Source organism: Oryctolagus cuniculus, chromosome 8 (assembly GCF_964237555.1).
Source record: "Oryctolagus cuniculus chromosome 8, mOryCun1.1, whole genome shotgun sequence".
Classification (NCBI taxonomy): Eukaryota; Metazoa; Chordata; class Mammalia; order Lagomorpha; family Leporidae; genus Oryctolagus; species Oryctolagus cuniculus.
The window spans coordinates 90,239,944-90,259,333 of NC_091439.1; the positions used below are offsets into that span (position 1 = coordinate 90,239,944).

At 36.6% G+C, this 19,390-nt stretch overlaps 1 protein-coding gene across 22 annotated transcripts in view; it reads left to right on the plus strand.

The window, feature by feature from the left end:
• Window positions 1–19,390, plus strand: part of G3BP2 (G3BP stress granule assembly factor 2) — a 75,948-nt gene that overhangs the window by 52,185 nt on the left and 4,373 nt on the right. For 6 of the 22 annotated variants that reach the window (XM_070048006.1, XM_051819683.2, XM_070048008.1 and 3 more), the window contains 10 exons: window positions 1,172–1,206; window positions 5,045–5,163; window positions 7,753–7,834; window positions 8,941–9,114; window positions 10,301–10,391; window positions 11,361–11,463; window positions 12,013–12,193; window positions 13,165–13,263; window positions 17,377–17,479; window positions 18,661–18,789. In XM_070048006.1, coding sequence (XP_069904107.1) covers window positions 5,069–5,163; window positions 7,753–7,834; window positions 8,941–9,114; window positions 10,301–10,391; window positions 11,361–11,463; window positions 12,013–12,193; window positions 13,165–13,263; window positions 17,377–17,479; window positions 18,661–18,789 — 1,057 coding nt within the window. In that variant the 5' untranslated portion in view covers window positions 1,172–1,206; window positions 5,045–5,068. The remainder of the gene's footprint in view (window positions 1–1,171; window positions 1,207–5,044; window positions 5,164–7,752; window positions 7,835–8,940; window positions 9,115–10,300; window positions 10,392–11,360; window positions 11,464–12,012; window positions 12,194–13,164; window positions 13,264–17,376; window positions 17,480–18,660; window positions 18,790–19,390) is intronic. The other 16 variants (XM_070048011.1, XM_070048013.1, XM_070048016.1 and 13 more) reach the window with 3 other exon arrangements.

Consider the following 19,390-nt stretch of genomic DNA (forward strand, 5'->3'; position numbering starts at 1 on the left):
AATGAGTAAAAGTTCCTCGCTCCTTTTAACAGAATTCTATAACTGTGGTATTGGAACAACCTAATCTCACTTTTTTTTTTTTTTGGACTTATTACTTGTTTACTGTATTTCTACTAAATTGTACAGTTAGTCTTTGGAATATTTATAGCTACTCAGGAAGTAGCTCTGTTTGATAGGTGAACAGCCCTGGTTATTATTGTTATATTGAAACTGAAATCTACCTTCCTGTAATTTCTATTCATTACATTCAGTCAGAGCTGCCAGTACATTTTAGGTAGTGTGTCTATATTAATACAGTCTGAGATTGTTTGCTTTGAAGGCAGTCTCATTAGAGAAGTAATTCTTTTTAACTGAAGAGTAAGCAACAACAACAACAAACGGCATATGTTACTTAAAAGGTCAGATTCTAGTCAAGGGAGGAAAGAGTGTAGCTTTGGTTGAGAGTTGTGTTTTTTTTAACTAGATATTTTGAAATTAAGAAAATCTACATATATTGTAGGTATGAAGCCCAACATAATTTTCTTTTGTATCTTATTTGTTTATATGTCTTATTTCTTCCTCTGTTCTTCTCTCAATGTGTTTCACTAAAAGATTCAGAAAAGATGGCAGCCCCGAGAAAGCTGGAATAGATGTGCTTCAGAATTTAGTTTACGCACATGGGGAGGAAACATTTTTAAAAAACAGGAACAGATAGGAAAAGAATGTTGATGAAAATTCACAGTGAGTTTCTGAAGGATGGACAGAGTTGGAAAATAAAATTAGTTGAGTCTCTAAATTAGTTGAGGCTATATCAAGTGAGGGGAATGATACAATCATGTTGGGATCTGGATGAATAGTGTTGATAATGTTTTTAATTAACAAATAAAAGGCAGTTTGTTCATGAGACAGCCTGTGTCTGTCTAGAGCTGATGTGCCAGAGAAAATTTCACACTCTGTATTTCTGCATAGAAGTCATTTTAGTAATCACAGTTTTTCTGAAGGTGCATTTTGGCTTCTCGTTTTTTCCCCTTTCTCTTAACCTCCTTACAGTTGGCTGTGCATGAATTACAAACACAAATTTTATATTTTCCAAATCTTCCCAAACTACCTTGTTTGGTGGTTAACCTATAATCTGTCCCAAATACTTCTTTGTTGTCATTCTTTACTTACTGAATTAATCTCCTTACTCTAGGGAAGAAAATGGGAAGATGAGCAGATAATTGGAAGGTGGGTGAGATGACAGTTGTTTTCAAAGAATCACATGGACTAGCTTGTTATTTAGTGGATAAGTAAAGTAGTGGCTTGCTTTTTTCTTTTGTTTTTTTGCTGTATTTTTTCTCTGATATCCTCACTTTCTGATTGATTTTCATCAATTAATTATATTTTGGCTCTCTAAATTCTGAGCCATTTCAAATCAGAGTTATTGTAAAGAAGTAACTGGTCTGTAAGTACTATGTAGTTATTTGAGACACCATCTCTAAGTAACAGCTTAATATTGTTTCACCACCCACTGTGGGAACCACCTCTAGCACCTTAAACAAAAATGTACTATGGGTAGCCTGCTTGAATGGCTGTTCAGATTTTACCAGATTAGTGTTGCCTTCTCTCATTCTTTTTTTTTTTTTTCCTAAAACATTTATTTTATTTATTTGAACAAGTTATAGAGAGAAGTAGAGACAAAGAAAGAGGTCTCCCATCCACTGGTTCACTCCCCAGGCGGCTGCGACGGCCAGAGCTGTGCCAATCCGAAGCCAGGAGCTTCTTCCAGGTCTCCCACTCGGGTCTAGGGGCCCAAGGACTTGGGCCATCTTCTACTGCTTTCCCAGGCCATAGCAGAGAGCAGCTGGATCAGAAGTGGAGTAGCTGGGACTAGAACTGGCACCCATATGTGATGCCAGCGCTTCAGGCCAGAGCTTTAATCTGCTGTACCACAGCGCCGGCCAACCTTCCCTCATTCTTAAGTTCACTTTTCAGATTACCTTGTTTTAATGTTATAATAAAAATAATTAATGCAATAGATAAATTATTAGCCACTACTTCTGCCCTTCCTGTCACCAGTCTAAACTGATGTTATGATGGCCATCATACTTGAGTGACTGGTTATACATAATGACAATTTGAAGCCTCTTAAACTTTGCTATAATGAATCTTTACTATATTTCAACCTTTCTTATATATATGAATTCTGAACCTTTTTATTTTGGTTTGAGAAAAGAACTAAATATGGACTTTATGTGATAAGATATTTGAGATACAATGACAATAGTGTTAGCTGTAGAAAACTTGGACATACAAAGAAAGAAGAAGAAAATGATATTCCTCAAATTAAGAAATAATTCCTAATATTTTTGTAATTTAACAAATTGAAAATTTATTTTGGACATAATATATTATGTATTAGCAATTTATTTTTTATTTTTATTTTTTATTTTTTGACAGGCAGAGTTAGCGAGAGAGAGAGAGACAGAGAGAAAGGTCTTCCTTCTGTTGGTTCACCCCCAAATGGCCACCATGGCGAGCGCAATGCGCCGATCTGAAGCCAGGAGCCAGGTGCTTCCTCCTGGTCTCCCATGTGGGTGCAGGGCCCAAGCACTTGGGTCATCCTCCACTGTTTTCCTGCGCCACAGCAGAGAGCTGGACTGGAAGAGGAGCCATCAGGACAGAATCCGGCACCCCAACCGGGACTAGAACCCGGTGTGCCGGTGCCGCAGGTGGAGGATTAGCCTAGTGAGCCGCGGTGCCGGCCTGTAAGAAATTTAATATCATCCTGTGTCTTAGCATTATTTTAACATTGATTGTTACAAAATAGATAGATAGATAGATAGATAGATAGATAGATAGATAATTTCCACATTTTGGTTATCTAATTGCTTAACTTTGCCACTTTTTTTTTTTATAAAGATTTTTATTTATTTGACAGGTAGAGTTACAGACAGTGAGAGAGAGAGAGCGTGAGAGAGAGAGAAGGGTCCTCCCTCCGCTGGTTCACTCCCCAAATGGCCGCAATGGCCAGAGCTATGCCTATCCGAAGCCAGGAGCCAGATGATTCCTCCTGATCTCCCCTGCAGGTGCAGGGGCCTAAGCACTTGGGCCATCCTCCACTGCTTTCCCAGGCCATAGCAGAGAGCTGGACTGTAAGAGGAAAAACCAGAACTAGAACTGGAACCCATATGGGATGCTGGCGCCACAGGCGGAGGATTAACCTAGTGCTCACAGCGTGGCCCCGCTACTTTTTTTTTTTTTAATAAAGATTTATTATTTATTTGAAAGGCATTTATAGAGAGAGAGAGAGAGGTTTTCCATCCGTTGGTTCACTCTCCAGTTGGCTGCAAGGACTGTAGCTGTGCCAATCCGAAGCCAGGATCTAGGAGCTTCCTCCTGGTCTCCCATGCTGATGTAAGTGCCCAAGGACTTGGGCCATCTTCTACTGCTTTCCCAGGCCATAGCAGATAGCTGGATCAGAGTGGAGCAGCCAAGAAACGAACCGGCGCCCCTATGGGAGGCAGGCAGCAGCTTTAACCTGTGGCAGGGGGCTATGCACTTGGGCCACCTTCTGCTGCTCCCCGGATACATTATCAGATAGCTGGATCAGAAGTAGAGCAGCTACAACTCGAGCTGCATTACAGGCGGTGGCTTAGCCTGCTATGCTGTAACGTCTGGTCTGACAGCACCTCTTGTAGTTGGATACCAGCTAATTGAAAAAAGTTTGGATTGACATACACCAAGTATAAAATAGGGTTATTTCTGAGTACTGAGTTTATAGCTGATTATTACTCATTCTTAGCATTCTGAAATTGGTATAATTCCTAGGAAAATGCAGACAAATCATAGTGCTTTTCCATGATCGATATATCTTTATGTCCTGATTTATGCAGATTAAGCTGTCTCTTGGGATAATCATATCTTGTATTTTGAGTTCCAATTGCTCTGCTTCCGATCCAGCTTCCTGCTAATGTACCTAGGAGATGGGAAGATGGCCCAAATATTTGGGAGACCCAGATGAAGTTCTTGACTCTTGGCTTTGGCCTGGCCCAGAGCTGGCTGTTGTGGGCATTTGGGGAGTGAACCAGTGAATGAAGATCTCACTGTTGGTCCCTAACTCTCTTGCTCTGCTTTTCAAATAGAAGAAAGTAAATATTATTTTTCTTTTTTATCTTTTTTATTTATTTTTCCCCAGAAACCTTTTATTAAAGGTGTACAAATTTCACGTATTTCTTAAATACACCCTTAGGGCCATAGTGATTCTTCCCACTGTAGCTGCACTCCCACCCTCCCTTTCCTATTCGCATTCTTATTTTTTACTAAGATCTATTTTTAATTAACTTTACACACATAAGATTAATGCTGTACTAAGTAAAGAGTTCAACAATAGTTTGGCAAAAAGAACTTTCTCAACAGTCAAGACAAGGGCTATTCAAAGTCATCACATCTGTCAATTTCACTTCTGTAGATTACCTTTTAGGTGCTCTAATAGTTCGCACTGATCAGAGAGAACATATAATATTTGTCCTTTGGGGACTGGCTTATTTCACTAAGTATGTTTTCCAGTTTCATTCATTTTGTTGCTACTGACGGGATTTCTTTTTTCTAACCCCCCCCCCGCCCCCGTTTTTTTAACCACTGTATGGTATACCATGATGTACCTATCTTTGGGTTGATTCCATGTCTTAGCTAATGTGAATATTGTGAATTGCCCTGCAGTAAACATGGGGTACAGATAACTTTCATATGCTGATTTCATTTCCCTTGGGTAAATTCCCAGGAGTGGGATGGCTGGGTCATATGGTAGGTCTATATTCAGATTTCTGGGGCATCTCCATTCTGTCTTCCTCAGTGATTGTGTACCAGTTTGCATTCCCACCAACAGTGGATTAGGGTACCTTTTCCCCTACATCCTTGCCAGCATTTGTTGTTTGTTGATTTCTGTTTGAAAGCCATTTTATCCGGGATGAGGTGAAACCTCATCGTGGTTTTGATTTAAACATTTTTTTTAAAGACAACGTACTTCATGGTGGTTTATCAAGGTGACATTTTAATCATTATATTCTTGTGTTTGTTCCCTCAGCATTTGACATTGTGCAGCAAAGAAATGGTTATGGAGAAGCCCAGTCCGCTGCTTGTAGGGCGGGAATTTGTGAGGCAATATTATACTTTGCTGAATAAAGCTCCAGAATATTTACACAGGTAAAATTTTTAAAGATTATTTATTTAACATTTCTAGTTGTTTTTATTTTCTTGAGTATAACTACATATATTTTGCCCTTGTCTCATAACTTGATATTTGTAAACATCTCTAACCATATCCAATATTTTAACCATTTATTGGCTAAAACTATATTATTCTAAGGTTTTCTTACTGTAACTTACAGTGCGAGGAGAGCATTTTGTGTGGTATCCTGTCCAAAAAAAAAAAAAAAAATGTACTGGGTTTGACCAACTAATGTGTTCCAAAATGTGATTTGAAATCAGCGGTTTAAATAACTTTTTAAGTTTTTGTAAACAGTGTTAGTAAATGAATCAGTTAAATGATTATTCTTGTGAAAATTTTTATTCTCATCTGCAAAATAGTAATATTCCTTGGTAAAAAGGTGACAGTGGCCTTGTTTATTACCTTGACAAGAGTTCTTTAGGCCTACTTTTTTTGATATGGAAATGAAAAACTTCTATTGAGAGTATTACTGATTTTTCTTTTGGGTGTGCCTTAGCAATTAGAAGGTAATGAGCTTTTGTAAGAATTAGGTGGTTAAAATGACTAATTTGTTTTATCTGTATAAAGTTAGATTTTGCCATTTGCCCTGCACTATTAAGCATATGTATAATATTCTCTGTCTTACCTGGAAGAAGCTCTTGGCTCCTGCCTTCAGCCTGGCCCAATCCTGGCTGTTGCAACCATCTGGGGAGTGAACCAGTGGATGGAAGATATCTTTCTCTCCTCTCTCTCCTCTCTCCTTTCTCCTCTCTGAACTCTGACTTTTGGATAAATAAATAAATCTTTAAAAAAATATATTCTGTCTTAGTCCGAGAGATATTTTTATATTTACTCTTTGTTGTCCTTTTCTAAGTATTTTTATATAGGTATATCACCTCATGTAATCTTCATGACTATCTAGGAAGATGAAGGTACTTCTGTTATCTCACTATGCATATCCAACTGCTAAGCCTTTGATTAGTAAGGATAGTAGTAATTCATCCAAGATCACTCAGTAAATAAATGAATTGTTATAGTCATTATTCAATCCCACTTCTTTTTTTCTTTTTTTTTTTTTTTTCTTTTTTTTTTGACAGAGTGGACAGTGAGAGAGACAGAGAGAAAGGTCTTCCTTTGCCGTTGGTTCACCCTCCAGTGGCCGGCGCACCGCGCTGATCCGATGTCAGGAGCCAGGTACTTACCTGGTCTCCCATGGGGTGCAGGGCCCAAGTACTTGGGCCATCCTCCACTGCACTCCCTGGCCACAGCAGAGAGCTGGCCTGGAAGAGGGGCAACGGGGACAGAATCCAGTGCCCCAACCGGGACTGGAATCCGGTGTGCCGGCGCCGCTAGGCGGAGGATTAGCCTAGTGAGCCGCGGCGCTGGCCGATCCATTTTCGATTAACTTTATACACAGGAGACCAACTCTATACTAAGTAAAGAGTTCAACAATTTGCATGGTTTAAAAAAAAAAAAACTGCTCTTCAACAGTCAAGACAAAGGGTTCAAAGTCATTACATCTTGAAGTTAATTTCACTTTTTTTTTTTTTAGAAACTTAATTAACTTTAAGGAAGCATCTAAGAATGATACATCTTTAGGAAGTACTTAGTCATGGTTATAATACAACTCTTTGAGGACAGAGGTCCTGCATGAGAAGTTAGTGCACAGTGACTCTTGTTATTAATTTAATAATTAACACTCTTAAGTGACATCAGTGACCATCTGAGGCTCTTGACATGAGCTGCCTAGGCTATGGTAGCCTTTTGAGTCCACAAACTTCGTCAATATTTAGAAAAGGCCATAAGCACAGTGGAAGTTCCCTCTTAACTTCAGAGAAAAGTACCTCCTTTGATGACCTCTTCTTTGCATTGGGGCCTCACCCACAGAGGTCCTTCATGTAGGACATTTTTTGCCTCAGTGTCTTGGCTTTCCATCTTACTTGTTTTATTACAATAGGTGCTGAACTCTATGAAAACATGAACATTGTATCTTTGATAACCTTAATTTAAAAAGATGTTAATTCTAATTGCTAAGTTTAGGTAATGTCAGAGAAAGACTATAATTTATCATATATTTAAGGGCGGTATAAAAATATTAACAAAAATTAAATTCTAAAGTAGTTGTTGATTTTTTTTTACTTGGTCTCTGAATTTGTTATTTTAAATATAACTTTTAATATAAGCCTTTTGAATTAATAACCATTTGAAGCTCTGGAGAGTGTTTGGGGAATTATTTGGGAACAACTGATTACCGAATGAATTTAGATAAGTGCATTTTTATATCAGAAAAAAATCTATAAAAGATGTGGTAAGAATTAGATGAGAATAGCTAATGATTATTAGATATGCTAAGCATTCTATGTGTGTTACACTCATTTAATCCTTAAAACAATCACATGAAAACAGTTAATGTTCTGGTTTTGTAACCAAGGAAACTGAACTTAGAGTTAAGTAACTTGCTCAACATTCAACAACTAGTGACATAGCTGGGCCTGGAGCCTAATCTGTTTGATATGTGGACCTTTTACCTCCTAGGCTTCTCTTGAGAATTCAGCATTAATCTTCAATTATTGATGGTTTTGCAGGTTTTATGGCAGGAATTCCTCCTATGTTCATGGTGGTGTAGATGCTAGTGGGAAGCCCCAGGAAGCGGTTTATGGCCAGAATGTAAGTACTGTGTCATAAGGATTTAGATTTTTGTTTTTGTACGTTAAGATAGATTTCAAAAGTAGCCTTCTTGTGCCCATGGATTTTTTTTTTTTTTTTCAATTTGATCAGTTGTAACTGGAATTTATATATCAGTAGTTATCTAGAGTGCTCTTGGTTCTTAAACATTCAATTTTTGGTAAACTGTGATACTACATTGAGATGGATACAGTGGAGAAGATGGGATGTTTTATATCCTTATTTTTTTTTTTTAAAGATTTCTTTATTTGAAAGTCAGAGTCACACTGAAAGAGAAGGAGAGGCAGAGAGACAGAGAGAGAGAGAGGTCTTCCATCCGCTGGCTCACTCCCCAATTGGTCGCAATGGCCAGAGCTGTGCAGATCCAAAGCCAGGAGCCTCTTCTGGGTCTCCCACGCGGGTCTAGGGGCCCAAGGACTTGGGCCATCTTCTACTGCTTTCCCAGGCCATATCAGGGGGCTGGATTGGAAGTGGAGCAGTTGGGACTTGAACTGGCGCCCATATGGAATGGCGGCATTGCAGGTGGCATCTTTATCCACTATGCCACAGTGCTGGCCCCATCCTTGGTATCTCTTATATGTGGAATACTTACGACAGTTTATTAAGTTTATATATATATCTGTGGTTTAAACTCTATGTTATAGGAATGCACGGAAATATTTGCTTCTTAGGACTTGAAAGGAAACCTTTGGAGAGATGTGGGACTTGACTTTACCAAACAAGAATAAATTGGAAAAAAATGCCATCAGCATGTACCAAAGTAAAGTAAAATTAAGTGTGAGGTCAAGGAGCAGTCAGTACAGTCTGTGAGGAGAGCTAAATGTTTATCAAAGAAAAATAGGAGAAAGCTGTAGAAAGCACAACAGGGAACTGTTGTGATATCTTACATAGAGAGGTGACATGTTGAAAATGGTGATTTAGAAATACCAGTCTGGCGGTGGTGCATAATAGCATAATGGGAAATGGATTCAAATGAAACAGATTAAGTTGTTAACATGTTAGAGTTCAGAGGCAATCAGTGAGGGCAAGTATACAGCATTGTGTAGGTAATGAGTAATCACATTTCCCCCCCCCCCTTCCTTATAAAGGATATACACCACAAAGTGTTATCTTTGAACTTCAGTGAATGTCACACTAAGATTCGTCATGTGGATGCTCATGCAACCTTGAGTGATGGAGTAGTTGTCCAGGTCATGGGTTTGCTGTCTAACAGTGGACAGCCAGAGAGGAAGTTCATGCAGACCTTTGTTCTGGCTCCTGAAGTAAGTTTCTGTTTTCTCTTAGCTTTCATTTATATAATTTAATTTGGCTCATATACTTGGTTGAATTGTCTAAGAGTTTCTTCTAATAGGCTTAGGTTTGCTTTTTTTTTTTTTTTTTTTTTTTTTTTTTTTTTTTTTTGGGACAGGCAGAGTGGATAGTGAGAGAGAGAGACAGAGAGAAAGGTCTTCCTTTTTGCCATTGGTTCACCCTCCAATGGCCGTCACGGCTGGCGCGCTGCGGCCAGTGCACCACGCTGATCCAAAGGCAGGAGCCAGGTGCTTCTCCTGGTCTCCCATGGGGTGCAGGGCCCAAACACTTGGGCCATCCTCCACTGCCTTCCCGGGCCACAGCAGAGAGCTAGCCTGGAAGAGGGGCAACCAGGAAAGAATCGGGCGCCCCAACCGTGACTGGAACCTGGTGTGCCGGCGCCGCTAGGTGGAGGATTAGGATTAGCCTATTGAGCCGCGCCGCCGGCACATATTGTTATTTTTAAAGAAGTTTTTTTGGGTCTGTTAAAATTTATTTGAGTTTGTATACATGTGTGCCTTGACTACTTGGGATTAAATCAGATAGTGATACAAGTGTGTAAATGAATGTTTAATTACAGCAATAATCAACAATAATACAGAAGGTATATTTGTATGTCTCAAAAGTTACTTTTTAAAGACTTATTTATTTATTTATTTATTTGAAAGGCAGAACCACAGAGGGAAGGACAGAGAGTAAGAGGTCTTCCAGCCACTGGTTCATTCCCCAGATGGTTGCAACTGCTGCAACTCTGTCATGCCCAGGAGCCTGGGGCTTCCTCCAGTTCTACACGATTCTGGGGGCCCAAGGACTTAGGCTATCTTCTACTGCTTTTCTAGGTGCATTTGCAGAGAGCTGGATTGGAAGTGGAGCAGCCAGGGATTGAACCAGTTGCCCATATGTATGGGATGCTGGCATTGGCAGGTGGCTGCTTTATTGGCTACCACCACAGCACTGGCTCTTTTCTGTTGAATATTCATTTTGTGAGGTCTGATGATCCTTGAATGAACTTTTTAGAGTTTACTTTATATTAACATCATAACATGATCTGCTCTGGAAAATTATATTGATTGCAGAATATTTATTAAGGAAATTATGTATGCCATGTAATTTGTTCTTTAGACATTTATGGATTATTTGCATGTTATTTTCCTATAGGGATCTGTTCCAAATAAGTTTTATGTTCACAATGACATGTTTCGTTATGAAGATGAAGTATTTGGTGATTCTGAACCAGAACTTGATGAAGGTGAGGTTACTTTGTTGATAGAAGGGCTCTACCAGTACTTTTAAGGACACTTTGATTTCTATAAGACTTAGAGAAATTTGCATCTACTTTTTTTTTTTTTTTTTAAAGATTATTTATTTGAAAGAGTTGCACAGAGAAAGAAGGAGAGAGAGAGAGGGGTCTTCCATCCGCTGGTTCACTCCCCAGTTGGCTGCAATGGCCAGAGCTGTGCTGATTCAGAACCAGGAGCCAGGAGCTTCTTCCCAGTCTCCCACATGGGTCTAGGGGCCCAAGGACTTGGGCCCTCTTCTACTGCTTTCCCAGGCTATTGCAGACAGCTGGATTGGAGTGGAGCAGCTGGGATTCAAACTGGTGCCCATACGGGATGCCAGCACTGGAGGCTGCAGCTAAGCCATGGCGCCCACTCCAATTTGCATCTATTTTAATTGAATCAACCTCCTTTACTCCTTATTTTTCTCTTTGTTACAAAAGGTATAGATGTTCATTATATGAAGTTACATAAAAAGCAGACATAGGAAGTGAAAAATTTTCTTCCATCAGTCTCATCCATGTTTGGTGCTAACTACAGAGTTGTTTTGGATCCTGTACTTAAAATTTTTATAGAAATGCTGACTCAAATCTTTTTTGCCCTTAATATATCCTTGTTGGCTGTCCATTTGGTGGCTTTGCCATAATTATTTTAATAAATTTTCCACTGAAGGGTACTGGATTGTTTTCCTTTGTTTTTCATTATTGCCATGTTACATCAGTGTGACAAAGGAAACTGAATTAGAGTATAATAAATACCAAGCTTCAGTCTGCTTCTCAGTTTTTTGAGAGAACAGGAAATAGTGCAATTGAGTATCTTTGTGCAAACTTTACCAATTTTGTTTTTTTCTATCATACCAATTCCTTAAACATGAAAATTTTTATCAGAAATTATGTAAATCTTCTTTGCAAAAAATCTGTGATATATTGTTTTATTGTCAGAATCAGAAGATGAAGTAGAAGAGGAACAAGAAGAAAGGCAACCATCTCCTGAACCTGTACAAGAAAATGCCAACAGTGGTTATTACGAAGCTCATCCTGTGACGTAAGAATAGTTGTTTGCAAGGTTAAATTTGGTCTGAACTGTAAAGGAATTTGCAAGGTGGTTTTTATTCTAAGAATTATTGTTAGAAATAAATTATTGATAAAACTAGCTATTTAGGTCTATTTCTCCTTTTCTCCCTCCTTCTCTTTCTCCACACACATATGCAGAAACCTTAAACTTCAGAAATAAAACTTTACATCGAAAATTGAACATGGTTTGTACCAAAGTAGTTTTCATTTATTGATAATATGGAGTCTTTAGTAAGCATTTTATTATAAAATGTGGGGCTTACAGTTAACATGAAGAAAACTTTCTCAGTAGTCTAGTTTTCAAGTGGTGTCATTAAAAGAATTGCTTGTGAATAGAACTGTTTATGAATACTGCTCTTTTCTGCCTTCTGATTTTTATTGGAATTTTTTTGGAAAAAGTCCTTACAAATGAATGTTTTATATTAATTGTGTCCATGAGATTGAAAAGGAATTGAATTTCATCTTATTTGCACTGATCATTTTACTCATACTGAAAGGAGAACTAAATATTTTATTGCAGTAATGGCATAGAGGAGCCTTTAGAAGAATCTTCTCATGAGCCTGAGCCAGAGCCAGAATCGGAAACGAAGACTGAGGAGCTGAAACCACAGGTGGAAGAGAAGAATTTAGAAGAATTAGAGGAGAAATCTACTACTCCTCCCCCTGCGGAACCTGTTTCTCTGCCACAAGAGCCACCAAAGGTTAGATCAGAGAAACTTCAGACCTTTGCCATCACTTTTACAGTTGGTATCAGTAATGAAGCATGTGTTAAATTATTTAATACAGTATTCTGCTTTTTTTATGTAATGAAAGAAGCTGTGAGGTCTTTGTTATACTGAGGAAAATTTAATTTTCTCCCTAAAAAATTACCACTAATTGTGAATTTTATAACTTAAGATTAATCTTTGTATGCAAGGTTTGATAACTTACATGCAATTTTTTGGGTCCATGTACGAGGCTATTAGTTGCTGTTTGATTCTCTATTAAATTCTCTAAGCACAGAAGCACCAGGAGTCATGGAATATCCCAACTACCAGAAAAAGAAAAATTGGTCTGTAATTAAAAGATACTTGTTTACTTGTTTGTAGCTTAAATGAGATCAATTTCCTTACTTATACCAATTAAATCTTGGAAAGATGAGTGACACCCATAGTGTATCATGTAAGCTTACCTAAAACTTCTTTTATATTCTGTAAAGTAGGTTAAAGTATTTTTGGGTAGTGAGAGGAGATTTCCATGTTCAATTTGTTAATGTCTGTTTAAGTTTCCAGCTAGTACTCTCTTCTTTCCTATCTTTCCCCTCTCCCCTTAACACCATCACACACCCTGTCTTTCCCCAAAAGAACAAAGAAATTGGTTCTACTAGGCTTATATATTTCAGCATGTTGTTAGTGGTTTTGTTTGCCACTTGCTCATCTATTTAGAGTATGTAGGCACTTGCTTGTGGATTTATTTAATAGCTCAGTCAAAACAAGAGTCATAAATCTTGCATAATGAGATTTTGAAAGCAGGCACATAGACTGGCATGTGTGTGTGTGCCTTTCTTCTAGGAATCCTCCAATATAGAGCAATAGTTTAGAAATGAAAAGAAAATATATATTTGGAAGTTTCCCTATAGGAATGTTGGTGGTTTTCCATGATTAGTAGTCTAGGTTTGTTGCATTTCCTGCAGGCTTTCTCCTGGGCTTCAGTGACCAGTAAAAACCTGCCTCCTAGTGGTACTGTTTCTTCCTCTGGAATTCCACCCCATGTTAAAGCACCAGTCTCACAGGTAACCAATCTGTGAACACATTGGATTGTATCCTTGTTACATTGCCAACTGCTTATTTTTTTATACTTTTTTTTAATGAATCAAATTATGAATTAAATATACAAAAATTGTATTAAATGTCAGTGCACCCACTTTAAATGCTGAATCTCCATTCATCATCTACATAGGTGGTATTTGGGGTTTGGGTGTGTGAATACAGATTAAGTTGGTTTTATCAGTATATAATATTGTTATTTAAAAGGCTTCTTAGAGTAGCAAAACATATTCCTTTTTTTAAAAGTTCTAAATTTTATTTACAAAAATTATCTTAGGTAAGAAATTGGAAAGGCACAAACTAATGTGGCATTTTAAAGAATCTTTTTTTTTTTTTTAAATGGAAGCTTTAAAAGAAAATACACTGCCTCAGCTCTCTCTGTAAGCGGTTCACACCATTTAATTGAAGCCTGTACCAACTTATGACTGTAGTGTTCACATTAACTGATCATTCCAGTATTCTGCTTTTTGTCTGTTTGTCATCTTATCCATTTCAGAACTTTCAAAAAATGTGAAAATAAGACAATGGCCATCTAATATATTGTTAGGTACAGTTGAGGGTTAACTAAATTCTAATTAAGTTTTTAGGTACAGCTACCGGGTGTCCAATTCTTTTCCCTTACATTTGAGTTAAACTTCATTTCACTAGAAAATTTACACTTTAAGTGGTTAAACATCTTCTATATGCTCTAACAGTCAAAACTGAGTTTTTTTTTTTTAAATAACTAGTGCTTATTAGCCACTTTGTAGTATACATTATTACCAGCAACATAATAGAATACACAGTCCATTATACATGTTTTTGTGTGTGTGTCTGTTTTTTTATTTCCCAGTTATTCAGGAAATGATGGTTACTTTTCAGTCATAAAACAGGGTTCTGTCTTAATGAAGAAAATCAGTTTGTCCAGTATTGTTTGTGCTTTTCACCCCATATGAAGACCTCATAAATGACTTGCGGCTTTTCTTCTGAAACCTTCATTTCTTACCAGATTTCAATTTGGAATCTTAGGATTGTTAGAGAGTTGACTACATTTATTTTAAATAGTTAAAAGTTAGTGCTTACTATGCCTTTAATGTTTACGAGGCATTGTGCCTAAGCATTTTATATTCATTCTCATTTGAACCCTCACAACCAACCTTTGAGGAGCGTGGGTACTGTTTTTATCATTTTAGAGAGAGGAAGATTGAGTCTAGAGTCACTCACCCATGGTCAAGACAGCTATGGAATAGGCTTTAAATTCAGAGAGTTGGATACCAGACTCCCTGGGTGAATCATGCAAACTTCTGCCTTCTTTAGCTCCTTGTTGGAGGATAATGCAGATATCTGTATTAAGGATTGCCTAAATCAGATTCTAGTCTGTTGTTCAGGAAAAGTTATGCATCCCAAGTAATTATAAGCTGTGACCTTTAAGCTATTTTTCAAATTGTAGGAAACTAGGTTGTATTTTCCATTCCTGCTCCCTTAAAACAATTTTTACTAAAGTGTTGAAAGTTTTAAAGTTTAAAAGAACTTTCTGATCTCTCTTTATGCTGCTATATCTAAAGTGGATTCCTGTTTTCCACTTCTTTTAATAGCACTTCAATTTTGTTTTGTTACTTTTATGTAGCATTTTTATTTCATACATATGTAACAAGATTACTGATAAAAGTAAATCTAATTCTAGGATATTGGTAGGCATTAATTTAGAAGTAGGTAAGTTTTTTTTTCTTGGTAAATTGGAAATTAACTAGTTCATCTAAATAGCTTATGTTTAATTGAAAAGTTTGTTTATCAGTTGTGGTTACATCTGCTTTTATTGACTTGATTTGATGGTTCATTTTAATTTCATATTCTGTTGACCTTCATTTTTGGGATTTCTTATGTTTTCACATGTTCTGGTTACAGGGAACTAATTTTAAGGCCCTAATAATAGTAGGTGGCATAGTAGCCATTCTGTCTGTTTGGAACAACTAATTTAATCATGAAAATCAGGCCTGAAAGATTGTAAGTGCACAGCTGGCTTAGTTGACATATGATCATTGGTTATTGAAAGGTACATTGTTAGTTTTTTGGTCTTACATTTTACATGCACTGACATCAAGTATCTGAAGTCAGTTTCCCTGATTGATCAATGGTTTGAATTATTTGTAAGATGTTAGAAATTATTTAAATTCATCTGTTTTTAAAACCTTTAAGAATAAGACCTGTTTTTGTTGGTTACTTATAGTTTTATTTGGCAATTTAAAAAAAAATTAATTTAAATCAATCAAAGCCAGGGCATCAAGTTGTTTGATAAACTTTGGATTGGATGAGACTTTGTACTGAAAAAAAATTTTTTTTTTAAATACAAGGGACGTTTATGCTGCTTTTACTTCTGGTTGTATACTAGCCTCATTAAACTTTGAACAGAATATCTCTCCTTTGATTCTGTTTAATATTCAAACTGAAATATAATGTGTGTTTACATTCCCTTAGTGAAATTTCTAAATAATTGCCTTTTTCAGGCATCACATTTTAGGTCAAATTATTATATGGGATTGAAACCTAAATATAGATAGCAGTGGTCTTGGGGTGTTATTGCATCTCCTTGTCAGATACAGAATATTCTACATATTTTGGGTCAGAGAACTAGAAATATAACTTAATTTTAATTGTAAGTGAACAAACAGTTACTGAACATCTGTGCTTAAAATACTGCTTGGTTCTTTGGGAGAAGTAAAAATATGAAATTAGACATGATCCTTATTGGAATAAACAATATATATATAATGAAAGTAAGAGGGTTAAAATTCTTATTTTTTAACTAATGGAATTCCAGAACACGAGAAGCAATTTCATCTTGTGGGAATTGGAACATCTTCATGGAGGAAAACAACTTGGGAAGGCCAAGCAGATCTGTTGAAAACCGCTAGTGTAGGAGTTTTAATATACCTTTTAATTAACAGTGGCTGAAATAATTAACAAATCGTCATTAAAAGAAGCATAATTTTTATATTAGAATTTGTCTTGCAAATTATAATATCCAGTCACATAAATGATTAAAGAATTTGAGCTACCCTTTGACTGCAAGGCCCCAAGATGATCACCTATAAAGACAAGACTGAAATTACTAGCTTTCTGATTAGAGTAGATGTTCTCCATGTCTGCTGAGTGTTTTCAGTATTCTTTGATGGTTCATATGTTTTTTCTCTTCCTTGGGCCATAAATATCTGGGCAGTAGATGGCCTGAATAGGTTGGGACTACTGAAAATGCTATAATATTAAGGGGAAGGGTAATCGCAAATGTGGATTTAAAAAAAAAAATTAAAACAGTTGCTTTAATATATTTAATAAATTATTTACACTATGGAATATTTAATTTATACAGAAATTATGGAAGGCATCTTAAAATGTCCAGTTACCCCCTCACTCCTACCCCAAGATATAGTTAGGAACATTTACTTGAGGGAGAAATTTAAATGAATGCATGTTTTTCTTCTAAGGAAGAACAGTAGGAATCTAAAGGACTTCCCTGAGTACTTGACTTGCTGCATACAAATTCCCAGAAGTTCTTGTCATGTTTTATTATGTGCATTTAAAACTAAAGGTGCCCTTTCTGGGTGCTAGAGAAAGCTGGAATTGAATGCTTTAAACCATTAAAATACTGATTTTGAGATAATGGAGCGGGGTTGTAGGAGCTAGTATCTGGCACTGAACATTTAGAATGGCAGCAAACTAGATATTTTTGTCTTTGATAAAGATGGCTTTTACTTTTGTTTATGTATTTACATAAAGTGGCTCATCCTGCATTTTTGTGATTTTTTTTTTTTTTGTAATAGTACCTTTTATACTGTTCTGATGTTGGTATAACTTTGAAAACAATGTGATTGTTAAGAGCAGCTTATTGTGAGTTACACAGCCTTGAATGGGAAGAGAAAAATTACTCTACAGTCCTAGATTGGTACAGAACATCAAAACTTATTTTCCACATACATAAAGACATTGTGTTAAAGATATTGTACATATTACATGCTTGCTAGTGATTTGTTTCTAGTTGCTTACATTGGTTTTTCTCCAGTAGAAGTATTGCTTTATAGTGTGTCTTTTCCCTTACATTTTAGCCAAGAGTTGAAGCTAAACCGGAAGTTCAATCTCAGCCACCTCGTGTGCGCGAACAACGACCTAGGGAACGACCTGGTTTCCCTCCTAGAGGACCAAGACCAGGTGAGTCAGCCCCTTTATAGCCATTACTATTTAGTACTTGGAAAGTTGGAGAAGAATGACCTTTAAAAACGCGTGTGTTTTATCCTTGGATCTTTGTAATATCAGATTCCATTAAAGATGTGAGTAACCTGCTGAAATGCAGTCTAGAGCAGAAAAACCAACTTTCCAGGGGAGGATTGGTTGATTTTCTATGGAGACCTGTATTTTGAAGGTGTGAAGACAGACAAGTTTTATGTGGTTATTGTCACTGGTTTTTAAAAATTCTAAACCGAGCTGCCAATAACCTAACTCTCTTACTTAGCACTCTTATCTCTTCACAGATAAACACTAAGCACACCCTGATTCTTCTTATTTTGATTGTCTTAGGTATTAAGTAAGTTGCCATGATTTTTGACTTGTTTACATTGTTAGCTAATATGTAGTACTTCTTAGCTTGCCTTTGGGAGGAGGTGGGAGATAGTATTCATCAAACTCAGCCTGTTATTCAAAAATAAAAAAAGTAAAATAAGTGATCTGTTACTAAAACAAAAGTCACAGTTGCTGGGGGTTTGTCCTAGCTTTGCTCCTGATTAAGTAAATGATGTTGATCAGCTCCCTTAAATTCTGAGCTTCTCTTGTGCCATTAAATTATATAAATTTTTCTCATCATATGTGTCTAAATGCCTCACTGTGTTCATTGTGTAATTGGAGTATCAAATAAAATTATTTATGGTAGAGTAGCCTAATATATATGAAAGATATGTAAGTGAGATACTACTGCTATGAAAATTTACTGACTTGGCTATAATGTCATACAACCAAACATTTATTTTATGAATTCAAAAAGACTAAGCAAATATAATAAGAAAATCTCAGTATATGAAATGTATTGGTTCCTGGATAATGGCAATAGTTTGCTTAAAGAAGAATACATGCAGTACTAATATTTGACTTGTGTAATCAAATCAGTAATACATGGAAGAAGAGACTTTAGTTGTCTAGTCAGTACCCTCACTTTACAGGTTAGTGTCATGTTATTCTCTAACTAACCTACTAATAAGAGATAACTTCTTTTCTCTTTGCAAGGAGCTCAACTTGATTTTACTAAACTAAAACAGGAATATCAGTATTAAGTGGTTTTTACATTTATTGCTTTGAACTGGTTTTTTTATGACATTGTAAACTTTAATTCCTGTTCTCAGGCAGGGGAGATATGGAACAGAATGACTCTGACAACCGTAGAATAATTCGCTATCCAGACAGTCATCAACTTTTTGTTGGTAACTTACCGCATGACATTGATGAAAATGAGCTGAAAGAATTCTTCATGAGTAAGTGGTTTATTTTACTTCTAAATTAAAATTTCAATTTTTTGAAAATTGTTTTAAATAAGCAGAACCTATATAAAACACTTTTATAATATAACCAGTTTATATTTACTACTTTTAAAATTTTATATATTTGAGAGACAGGTTGGCAGAGAGATACCATCCACTGGTTCATTCCCCCAGATGTCTTCAATGGCCAGGCTGATCTAGAGCAAGGAGTTGGGGAATCAATCCAAATCTCTCATGAGGATGTCAGAGACCCAGCCATTTGAGCCAACACTTGCCACCTGCCAGGGTCTACACTAGTGGAAAACTAGAACTGGGAGCCAGAGCTCAGAGTTTAACCCACTCTGTTATGAGACATATTAACTGCTAGGCCAAACATCTACTCCACCAATTACTTTGATTGTTTAGCTTTCTATTTTGTGTCCAATTACTAGTCTTACCATAATTGATCAGAGGTAGTAGGTGTTTCAGATATTTCTAACTTAGTAGAGGTTAGGAGAAACAGCTGAATGGGTCTTAACTTGGGAGATAGAACTTATTTGGCAAATACAACTCAAAATTAAGATTTTCCAAAACTATGCAGGTAACTGTCCTTATA